Here is a 12,003-nt window from a genome sequence, read left to right on the forward strand (position 1 = left end):
CCCTGAAGTAGCCTTTCATTCCCAATGATGACTCATCTTCCTATACTTGTGTCACTTAATTAATGTATAACGATATATTGCAAGTTTGAATTCATTTGGAAATACTTTTGGCCCTGGAGTACAGAGGCAGGAGGCAAGAGGGATGGAGAGATAAAATACAAGAGGGAGACATAAGCCACCGAGTCTTAAGTATGTTGAATGAAAGCTGATGTAGTACTTACAGAATAAACAACATATGCACTGAGTGGTCTCTAAGTGAAGGGCAATGCCATAAAATGGCCCTTTGCCAGGGACACACAAATACACACACAAGCTCAACAACTCTCCACAACACATAGCACGAAGGAAGTGCCTAAAGGAGGCAATTTCGGCCAAAAACAGGTAATATTTGCTGAAATATGCACAATTTTTCACAAATAAAAGATTGCATTCAACCAGAAAACAACATGATTCATTATCCATACATTTTTGAAGAACCGTGATAGAGTGAAGCCGCAAAATTCGAACTGCAAAGTGAAGAGCGACGACTGCAACGATGTAGGCGTATGCTGTGAATAGTGTGTACGCAAATATATCTGTGCACATTTAACAAGTGCAATAGCATCTGCACACATGTGTGTGTAAGACATTTATCCAAACATGTGATAATATCGGCAGGTTGCGATACTATAGCACCTAGCGCTTTAGCATGCATGTACATTTTGACACTCAAAGCACTATCCTCTCAGATGATATTTATGGTGTAAATCAGTGGTCCCAAACCTTTTTTGACCCACGGACCGGCCTGTATTCTCAAAAATCTTTGAAGTTTGAAGAAGTTTGACGTGTGTGGTGCAAGGCAGTATGCTAGCATGAATTAACTTGAGACAAATGTACACATTAGCACACAATAAGTCATCAAAACTTACCTTTATGCATTCCCCCATATAGTATCAGCATTTGACACCAAATATGAGGTGAAAGAAAAATGGTAAAAATACATTAGTAGTCTATCTGTGCGAAATGAGATAAAGTTAGCACACGCACAATGGACATGCGTCAAGTGAGACGGATGTAACAGAGAGAATCTGGCCACTTTTCAAAATAAAACATTAAAAAAAATGAAATAATGGAAATAATTTTTTCTTTCTGTGCGGCCTGGTACCAAATGACCCACGGCCCGGGTCCGTGGTCCGTGGCCGCGGCCCGGGGGTTGGGGACCACTGGTATAAATCACAACATGGGGGGGAACTGTGGCGCTTGGTGGAGGTCTGCACTCTCAGAATGCTTTTCTAGCTCTGTTGTGTGAAGAGACTTTTCTTTCTAAACTTACAGTGAATATTGTACTTGCACATGTTAGCATTCCAAACAACTGTGCAACGAATGACACTTAAGAATTCTGCAGTTAACTTTTTCATCAGTAAGACTGTTAAGCGTGAGATGGGACTAAATAATGGACTTCAATTCAAGTACGTGCACATTCAATAGCCTAACTCCAGCACCAAAACAATCCATCCCATCTGTTTGGAAACAACAGGATGCTTCTAATCAGCACAGCACAGGGAACAGCGAGCGCTTGCAAGCTAGGTAGATAAAGCAGATAAATGAAGATTCCTTGCAGACGAGGGCGGGGGTTAATTTTCCACCACTCCCAACCTTCAGCAGCGCTAATTGAACTTAGACGTATAATGATAAACTACGTGAGGCCCGTGCAGCTGCTTTCAAGAGAGTAAAATTGGAATGCTTATCTGCGATTCACAACATGTGATCGCCATCGCAGAGTGCTAATTGAGCTTCCAAACAGCTGCCAGCTCCAATAAGTGTTCGTTTCTCTTGGCTTAACTTGTAAAAAAAAAAAAAAAGAAAAAATCTCAGACTGTACATATGTCTCCACACTTCTGCTAGTGCGGATTCTTCTTTTTTTTTTTTTTTTTGCAATGTCTTCTCTTCTTGGTCCAAGCAGCCCTCATTTGTAAAAGTTAAGCATCAAGGCCACACAAGAATAAGCTTGGCAAACTTTCCACTCAAACTTTGCAGATAAAAAGACCCAAACACAGACAAAAGATGTTTTCCTTTTTAGGTGTCTTTTGTATGTGCATTATTCCTCTAACAGGCTTAAAGTGTGTATCTGGATTTGTTTTTGGCCTTGTGCCTGACTGAGTCATTTGTTACCGTGTGCAGCAAAGAAAGGGGGACCATAAGTTTGTTGTAGATAGGTGTGTGTGTGTGTGTGTGTGTGTGTGTGTAAAGGTTTCTATCAGATGTGACATTCCTTCACAGTGTTCGATCTACTTGGCAAATGGAGGCTTCTGTCTTTCTGTCTCTCTCTCTTTGCCAACTTTCTTTCATGGCTCTCCGCTCCTCCTCTCTAGGGTGAGAATTGAAAAATCAATACAGCTAAATGGAGTTGCAGCGGAAGCCATTGAGTGTCCTTCCTAAGTGCAAGAGGAACGAGGACAGTGAGAGGCAGCTCTGACACGCAGTATCATCACCTCCTCCCTCCCTTCGTCTCTCTCGCCACGCTAACGTTCTTCCCAAGTCTCACTGACCTTGTCCGTGGAACACACATGCCAGCACCGGAGCTCTCTACAGTACTGCTAATTAATATTTATCAGGGCTCATCACCATGTAGCTTACTCATTGCAAAAACATCATTCAATATGATCATTTTAATTGTTTGCTTGTTAGAAACACTTCTCAATGCAGTGAAATTCTCCACCAAAAATGTACCGCTTTACAATCCAAGACAATAATTCCAAATAATCCCAATTGGCCTGCTTCCCAATGAACTCCACTACATTTGAACAAAATATTGATTGTATCTGTATGGATTTCAAATAAAAAGTCACTGACGCCTATGTATTTGGTCCAATAATGCATCAACATGATGAGCGACAAGCCCGGTCCAGCGAGGCAGTTGATGAACCCATGTCAGGGTCTCACAGCCTGGGTCTTCATCTTCCCGACCCCCATCTCCATCAAATACCATATTAGATCTTCCCTAAAACCCTGCCCCCACCTACAATAAACCGACAACTTCTGATGTGAATTGGTGTTAGAAGGTCAGTGTTTCTTTTAAGGCATTTAAGACATAAATAAGCGTCATACTCGTGTGTGTTGCTATAAATGTGACGTCGAGGGTTCAGAGTTGAGTTTTATTGTGCCACGGCCGTGACACTAAAGCTCTTGTTATTATTATGATTATGTTATTATTATTATTGTGCCTGTTGTGAGATAATTCCAACCTGCAATAAAAGCCTGTTGTTCCAGCGATCAAGTCTGGTGCTTGTGTGTCTCACCTAACATTACAGTAATACAAGTACTACTGACATCTAGTGACCATTGTAGAATATCATCACATCATCACAGCATCTTCTGATGACCTTAAATGAACTAACATTATGTATTATTATTATATTATATATATTATTTGTATGTTCGTTCATTTAGCCATTCATTATGCTTGAAAATGATTAATTTATGCAAAAATATGTACAAATTTGTTTAAATATGCATGTGTTTTAAACCAATAATAGGCGGTATTCAACCATGAAACAGCATGACTTAATATTTCATATCTTTTTGAAAAACTGTGATAGAGCGAAACCGCGAAATTCGAACTATGTGGTGGCGAGGGTCGACTGCATTTATATGCATTTTGAATAGTTGTCTGCAAGTAAAACTAGAATTGCGTTTTGTGTTAACATTTCTGGATGTATGGAACGAATTAATTGGATTTATATTATTTCTTATTCGGTTAGAGTACGTTTCAGTTTGAGTCGGACCTTCTGGAACGGATTAATGATGCTAACCAAGGTTCCGGTGTGCAAAAAAAAAGGCGATTGTGTATCTGCTTTTCCTTTCAACACTGAACATTATATTGTTTAGTAAACACATGTATGTGCTATATAATCCCTGGTGTTATACACTAATGGGAAAATCAGCAAAATAAAGAAAAATGTCAAAACGTAGCACACATTATTGTCAACATGAGCCCAACATGTGTAGTGCCCCCTGTTGGGCAACCTAAAAATGGCATTGGGCTGAATACATTGGGAAACTAAGTCCAGCAGAGGTCCTCAAAGTTGTAAAACAGGCATACAATAATCAGTAGACTTCCTTTACAAGTTTTTGTAACATTCTGCACATTACGGTATATATTGTGCAGAATGGGCTGAACAGCATTTCAATGATAGCCGAATGATGATGCTGAGTAAAACTCATAACACATTTTTAGTTTCAAATGAGTAATGCAGACATTATGTTGTCACATAAAGATCGCTCATTCTGATAGTTGAAAGAGACACAAGGCTCCTTTTCACCAAGATACTACAGTATTTCACCTTCAAAAATATTGGTTTGTAAACTGTGCTGACTTCTCTTTGACCTTACCTGCTTTGCTTCAGGGTACACACTTTTCCTCAGATCCAAAAAGAAGTGCTTGACTAACAATTTTGCACTGAAAATGAATAAAAATAAAAGCCATTCAGGAGGAGTGAGGGAGCGCAGACCTCCACCAAGGCTTAAACATTCATTGTTTAGTTTGCCCTACATGTGTCTGAATGAAATGGGATTTTAATTTTACATGTTACATTTGTTAAATTGTCGCCAAATGTGCCATGTGCTAACCACACTTAAGAGTTTTGTGTTTAAATTAGGGCTGTCAATCGATTAAAATATTGAATCACATCATATTGTCCATAGTTAAACTCAATCACAATGAATTGCACATCAAAGTTTTTATCTATAATACGTAGCAATGCAAATCTCTTTATGGTAAACGATTCGATACGCAGCTAGATACAATTCGATACATTTTAAAAATAGAACGATGTGATAAAGAACCCCAAAAATGCCATTCATACAGTATTTTCAAATGTGTAAAAGAGCACATGATATCCCCAAGCATGCTGTAAGGCAGGGGTCTCCAACCACCGGGTCGTGGGAAAGGTTCAGATGCAATGATGAACCCCCCCCAATAAAATAAAAATAAAATAAATTGTAAATAATGACGTCAATTTTTTTTGTAAATAGATATCAATTTTGGAAATATGGTCCATTCTTTTATTTAAAAAATAATTTACAACAATTAAAGAAATACCTGCAGTACGCTAACCTCTCACTTCTCCCTGGCAACGGAGGTGTGACGGACTTCGTGACAACTCAAATCACAGCGACACAAATGTCTTGGTCTTGTCGAGAGAGCCATCTGCCAGGGCTTTGAAGCTAAACTTACCATTCAAAATTCCCTTTTCTTTGCCCATTTGTGCTCCATATTTGCTCCCGCTTCTGGCTGCACATCAGCTGCCATGCCCCTGTGTTTCCTAACGCTATGGTGTGGGCCGAGGGTCAAACAGGACATTCACACATTTATTGCGCGTCTAGAAAAAGTAGTGCCATTAAAGGAAACTTCCGCGTTAACTTTGACAGCCCTCGTTTAAATAAACCTATTTAAAGACTGAAATGTTTTCATGAGTTTAAATTTCACACATTTCCAACCCATCCGCCTGGTCTTCAAACAAAAACGGAGGAAAATGGTCTGTCTATTGCTTCACAGTCATTTAAGATGAACATGCATGATTCCTCCACGGTCCATCCTAAATTGCCTCTGAGACAGCAAATGAATACCATCAGTATTATTTATCTATGCGGATGAGAGTATGAGATGTTATAGGACACAAAAGAGAAAGAAAATATAACTTTAGAGTGTGTCTCGGTTACTAATCTTACTAACAAAAAACCCAGTGCATTAGCTGCCTTCTTGCAAAGTACATTTGAGAGAAATAAATGTTACATTCCCTATAAGTGTAGTGCGAAACAAATATTTCCCGCATGAAAGCGACTTGCATCACAGGTTGCACATGTGGGTTACCAGAAATAGCACACATGGGTGCAGGAGATAGCACAGAATGCATTCAAATATTCTCATGGATACAGAAAACTGATGGAAATGTGAACAGGATTTATTATGGTGCGCGGTACATTAAAAGTCACGGACAGTCACAGACACTCGATAACATTTGTATAAGCTCCCAAACACATACACACTCCTGGCATTCCTATGAATCCTTCATAATCTGCTAAACTCTTGAGTTGGATTATGCCATTATCGTGAGAAAATGTGTTATCGTTACAAAATAAGGTTGCTAAACATTTTTTATTTACATGTACTAGTACTGTGCATTCAGCGATTGGCTGGCGACCAGTCCAGGGTGTACCGTGCCTGTCGCCCCAAGTCAGCCGGGACTAGGCTCCAGCACACCCCCGCGACCCTAATGAGGTGAAGCGGCATAGAAAATGGACGGATGGATAGTACTGGGCATTATCACTAAACTATACGGCCTTAATGTCCAAATCATTCTAACGCCACAGACACTTCATTGCCACTTTTATAGACAGTGAATACTCATTGGCTTACAGTGAGTGAGGCTGTGCTCGGCACCTCTCAGCATCCACTTCTCTAAATTAGCTTCTTAAACAATACTTGCCACTCCACACTTTGTCTTTCAAGTAACTCATTACGGTATTACTGTAGTGTAGATCTACAGCCCTAAAATGACTGCAGCACTCAGCATCACATCGTGACATTTGCCTTTTAGTAGCTCAGACAAGCAGAAACGTCTTTTTTTATGTCTAACATAGCACAGATGATGAGAAGAGAGGCACTGACACAAAGTAAACAAACAGACAAAAGAAAAGTGACTGAAGAGATAATATATTTACTTTCAATAAACCCCACTGATTACGATTTTGAAAGATGCAATTCATCACTAGGCCTCTCTGGTCGCCAGCCAATTGCAGCGCACGTATACACAAACAACCATTCACACTCACATTCATGGACAATTTAGAGTCTCCAATGAATCCAACATGCATATTTTTGGAATGTGGGAAAAAGCTGGCGTACCCGGAGAAAACCCACGTGCAAACTCCACACAGAGATGCCCAAACAGAGATTCCAACTTGCAGATCTCCTGATTGTGTGTTAACGACAATGTTAACAACCACTAGGCCACTGTGTGGCTAAATGAGTGTAATCCAATAGACTAAAATCACAGAAACCAACTTGTGAAATGGCATATTTATGCTCATTTGTTGGTTTGTATGTTAGTAGGCCACTTCTTGACATAAGATGATGGCACTGAACCATTTTTTTAATTGTATGACACAAGCATGGCAAAAAGAGAAAAGACATTCCACTTATAAATTGCGCTTGAAATTATTCAAACCCCTTCACTTTCAAAGTTGATAAACTAGTTTGCAATAACCCAACAAAACAAACACCAGTTAAATAGCTTAACACATCTAACACTGGTTTTCATTATGAATCCATTACAAAGGGTCCATCTAAAACTGAATTGCACAAAAACAAACAATTTTATAAAACAACTATATTTTTACAAGTAGAAAACAATTTGAAATGCATATAAATGGCAACTGAAAGGGATAACTGAACATTTAACGTCACTTTTAGCTTTACTGAAGACTCTTGTTGGAGAGGACGGGAGGGAGGAGGGGAGGAGAGAGCGGCATGGACGGCACCTTCGTACTTTGATATGACTTATTTCTTGAATTCAGTAGTGTTTCGCTCCTTTATCAAAGTGCTGGCACTTGCAACTTTCTTTGGGCCAATGGTGGGTTATTTTGCATCCGTACTCAAAAAACAGCAGTGACTTGTGGTGTAATTGCGTTAGCAAAAAACTACAGAGTCAACCGGTGATTACGTCATTGCAGTGTTGTTTTCGTATAGCGACATTATTTCATTGACAGAGCTTTTTTTCATGAAGAAAACGAGACGGTGACGAGCTAAAGGTGGCTTTTTGATGACTAAAGCGTGACGAGCCATGAGTGAGTTTTCGTTGACGAGACAAGACTGGACAAAAATGCATGACATGTCTGCCTGTAGTGCATGTAATCTTTTAGTCAAACACAAAAACGTAGCAGAGGCTCCAGCATACCCGCGACCCTAGTGAGGATAAGCGGCATAGAAGATGGATGGATGGATAAAACGTGGCAGTGCATCCACGCTGGGGAGCACTTTTGGTGGGAAACAACGCACTAATTTGTGGATACACTTTAAGTATGATCAATCCGAAAAGAAAAACTGAATGCACTGTGCAGAGAAACGAAGAGAGAAACGTGGCTACAATTTTAAGCAGCACATGAAGACACATCAGGGGAACATTTTTTGTTTGTGTCGGGGAGTTCAGAGTTGACTTTTAGCTTGTTGTGGGCTATGGATGCAATAGTAACCTGTTATTATTATCCATCCATCCATCCATCCATCCATCCATTTTCTATGCTGTTTCTCCTCATTAGGGTTGTGGGGGCATGCTGGAGCCTATCCCAGCTGACTTCGGGCGACAGGCGGGGTACACCCTGGACTGCCAGTTGCCAGCCAATCGCAGGGCACATATAGACAAACAACCATTCACACTCACATTTGTTATTATTGTTATTATTATTATTATTATTATTATTACTGTGCCTGTTGTGAGATAATTGAAACCTGCAATAAAAGCCGATTGTTCAAGTCTGGTGCGGGCTCACCGAACAATTACTGACACCTAGTGACCAATGTAGTTTATTACATTCACAAGTTGGTGGTCTTAATGGCTAATACTGTATTTGTTTTTTTACGTCATTTAGCCATTTTTATGCTCAAAAAGGCTTAATTTGAAGAAACAAGACGTACAATTTGCCTAATTATGCATATTTTCTGACTAATGCTGGGCTGGAGTCAAGCACAAAACAGCAATCATTTATTAGTAAATGTTTGAAACCTGCAATAAAATGAAGGAACAATGTTTGAACCACGATGTAGAGAAGGACGACTGTACTCTTACGTTACTTGCTTGGCAGAACTAATAAAACTAATTAATGAGAAGCATGGCACAGAGACATGACGGAAAAACAGCCAGATAAATATAGGAAATGTCAACAATCTATAGGGCATCAACCCTGAACGACAACAACCCAATCCATAAAAGCACTGACAATAACAGTCCAAATGTGTGCACCGCTCCTGGCAAAGTTATTCCCCGTGACAAAACAGTCTTTTCACTGTGGCTACACCGCGGATTTAGTGAACAAAGTAGAGGCCTTTTCCTCCAATGAGCAGAAGAGAGTGTGAAGAAATGTGGGCAGGTGAGGGCCTGCGGTAATGAGAATAGACAACCTCTCCCTTCACGACACAAAAAATTGATAGCTTTTCACCCACTGTGCAAAATCACCCTGAATCTATGCTCGCTCTCTCTCTCTCACACACACACACACACACACACACACACACACCTACACACACACACACACACACACCTCACCTGCTCCAGCTTCCAGTGGAATTCAGCAGGTCTGAAAGTATCAAGCTGGCTGAAATCTCTTCTGAGCAGGAAAACCAGGCGGCAGTTGTGAATGTAAAGAGAATAGTGGTGGCGGTTCATTTCTGAAAAGCCAACAGCAAATATATGGTTAGAAATAGAAACACTGGACAGAACATTGCTTTGTGTGTGTGTGTGTGTGTGTGTGTGTGTGTGTGTGTGTGTGTGTACTCTATTCTGTCATCATTTCCAGCTGTGTGAAATGACACACAGTAAGTGCATTGGTAAACTCAACCTGCCATATTCAAATTGAACACATTTCCATCTCGTATACAGCATGTTTGGAAAAATCTATCATAGGAAGTGACACATGTACTGACATTTCAACATTTCTATACCGAATTGGAAAATATCGATTCTCATCCCATTTCCACATAGGCTGAGGGGATTCAATGTTGTTTGGGTTTATTTAAAACATACACCGTGACAACATTCAAATCAGTGCGGAGATGTTATGCTATCTATTTTCTTCCATCTGCCTTGAAGTGATAGTGGCAGCAGATTGAGTAGGATAGATAACTTTATATTGTCATTGTCTCACAGCACACCCCATGATTTTAGATAGGACAAGGCCAAAACATATGCTATATGTATTATTCATTCAATCCAAATCCAAGTGGAAACCCTTAATTGTCCATACAGGTGTGAATGTGGGTTGTTTGTCTATACGTGCCCTGTGATTGACTGGCAACTTGAAGTGAGCTGGGCAAGGCTCCAGTTCTACTTGTATGTACTACTTGTTGTCAGGTACTACTGGGAACCTGATATGTATTTATGTATCTGTACACACCACTGTATGAGTTGCTGGCACCAGCATTGTTGAAGCATTAATGTGGCATGAAAGACAGCAAGTCTATGAGTATAGTCCCTCCTTGCCTCTCACGCATCCCCCACGCCCTTTGGCGTCCAAAGTGTGGCCTGGGGGGCATTTGCGACCCGCAGCTTGTTTTTTATTGTCCCGCAACACATTCTTGGTTATGGTTAAAGGCAAAATGTATTATTTTTTAGTTCCTATGGAGAGAGAGTCTGGGGTTTTTCGTGGCGTAAGCAAGGCACCAGCCGTAATGTGTTCTCTGACCGAAGGCTCAGTGCCATACAGATGATGAGTGCCCTCATCATTTCACGGTTCAAATGTTGCAGCTTAACCCTCCCACGTTCTTCCAAAAATATACTTATTACTAAATCATGTTGTTTTGTGGCTGAATACGCCCTATATGTAATTAGTCAAAAAAGCATACTGAAGCCAATTGTATGTATTTTTTGCATCAATTAAGCATTTTCAAGCATAAAAATGGCTAAATGAACTAAAATACAGATATTTAAATTAATCAGTACACTCAGAAGATGCATTAAAAGACACTGGGAATTATATGTAGTATTCTACACTGGTCATTAGGTGTCAGTAGTGTTACTGTAATGTTCGGTGAGACACAGAAGTGCCAGACTTGATCACCGGAACAACGGGCTTTTATTGCAGCTTCGACTTATTTAACAAGCACAATAATCCCTAATAAAAATCACGAACAAAAACACGGGCTACTGTTGTGGCCGTAATCCAGGGAAAGATGAAACTCAACTCTGAACTCCCGACGTCACTCCCTAGGGAACACATTTATAGTAACACTCACAGCACAAGTGTTATTATGTCTGAAATGGCTTATGTACTCTTATTATGTCTACTATATTGGGTAATATGAGTGTTAAGGTTACTATAGGAGTGTTAGTTGATGTCTAGAGATACAGTAGATACTGTAGATACAGTAGATAGTTACTGTAGATAGATAGATAGATAGATAGATAGATAGATAGATAGATAGATAGATAGATAGATAGATAGATAGATAGATAGATAGATAGACAGATAGATAGATAGATAACCTATAATTAAGGAATCCTACTTTCTGGAAATTCACGTATCACGGTGGGGTCTGGAACCAATTAAACACAATAGATGAGGGATTACTGTTCTTCAAAAAGCCTCCATTGATTGGTTTTAGCATAAATAAACTAAATATTAAGAATACGATAATACATTTGAATGAATTCTTATGTAAACCTTATCAAATGTGAAATCCTCACCAGTTTTGTCAGAGTTACAGAGCAAAGTTTCCTTCTCGGCTCTGAGTCCTGGACTGGGCCCATGTTTCATCCACGTTGCTATGGTGAACTGATCGGTCAGGTTTTGGGGCACAACGTGGTCGGGAACATTGGCTGCCTGCTGCCCATCAAATTTATAGATCAGGTCACTGTCACGCCCACTGTCGGTCACAAGAGACGCTGTCCAGTTTGTGGCCGGGCTAGGGGCGGGCAGGAGATCTGTGCTCCCTGATGCTGCACCTAGGAGGGAACAAACATATAAACACTGTGAGGAGAACTCCATGGAGAGCAGAAGCACTGATCACAATGTGCAACCAAACATTGTATGAGCATTGAGGCAATATGCATGGATGTTGTAAAACAGAAAGTAATCATTATTGTCAGCCTTTCACCTTTAAGAGCAAATCTATTCAGGACTAGGTTGAGTCAGTAAGTTACGGGGCAGTATTGTCACGCTAACAACGCACATCTCCCTTCCCATTACCGTTTTAAATGATCAGAGTGACTTACAACACAAATATCCAAAAAGTAATTAAAAAAAATATGA

General features: G+C 40.0%; 1 protein-coding gene across 1 annotated transcript in view; it reads right to left on the reverse strand.

Annotated features, from left to right (window-relative positions):
* Nucleotides 1-12,003, reverse strand: part of clstn2a (calsyntenin 2a) — a 196,024-nt gene that overhangs the window by 28,197 nt on the left and 155,824 nt on the right. Inside the window, exons 8-9 of the mRNA XM_054755830.1 lie at nt 11,439-11,696; nt 9,303-9,424 (exon numbers count right to left, since the gene is read on the reverse strand). Coding sequence (XP_054611805.1) covers nt 9,303-9,424; nt 11,439-11,696 — 380 coding nt within the window. The remainder of the gene's footprint in view (nt 1-9,302; nt 9,425-11,438; nt 11,697-12,003) is intronic.

This window comes from Dunckerocampus dactyliophorus, chromosome 2 (assembly GCF_027744805.1).
Source record: "Dunckerocampus dactyliophorus isolate RoL2022-P2 chromosome 2, RoL_Ddac_1.1, whole genome shotgun sequence".
Classification (NCBI taxonomy): domain Eukaryota; kingdom Metazoa; phylum Chordata; class Actinopteri; order Syngnathiformes; family Syngnathidae; genus Dunckerocampus; species Dunckerocampus dactyliophorus.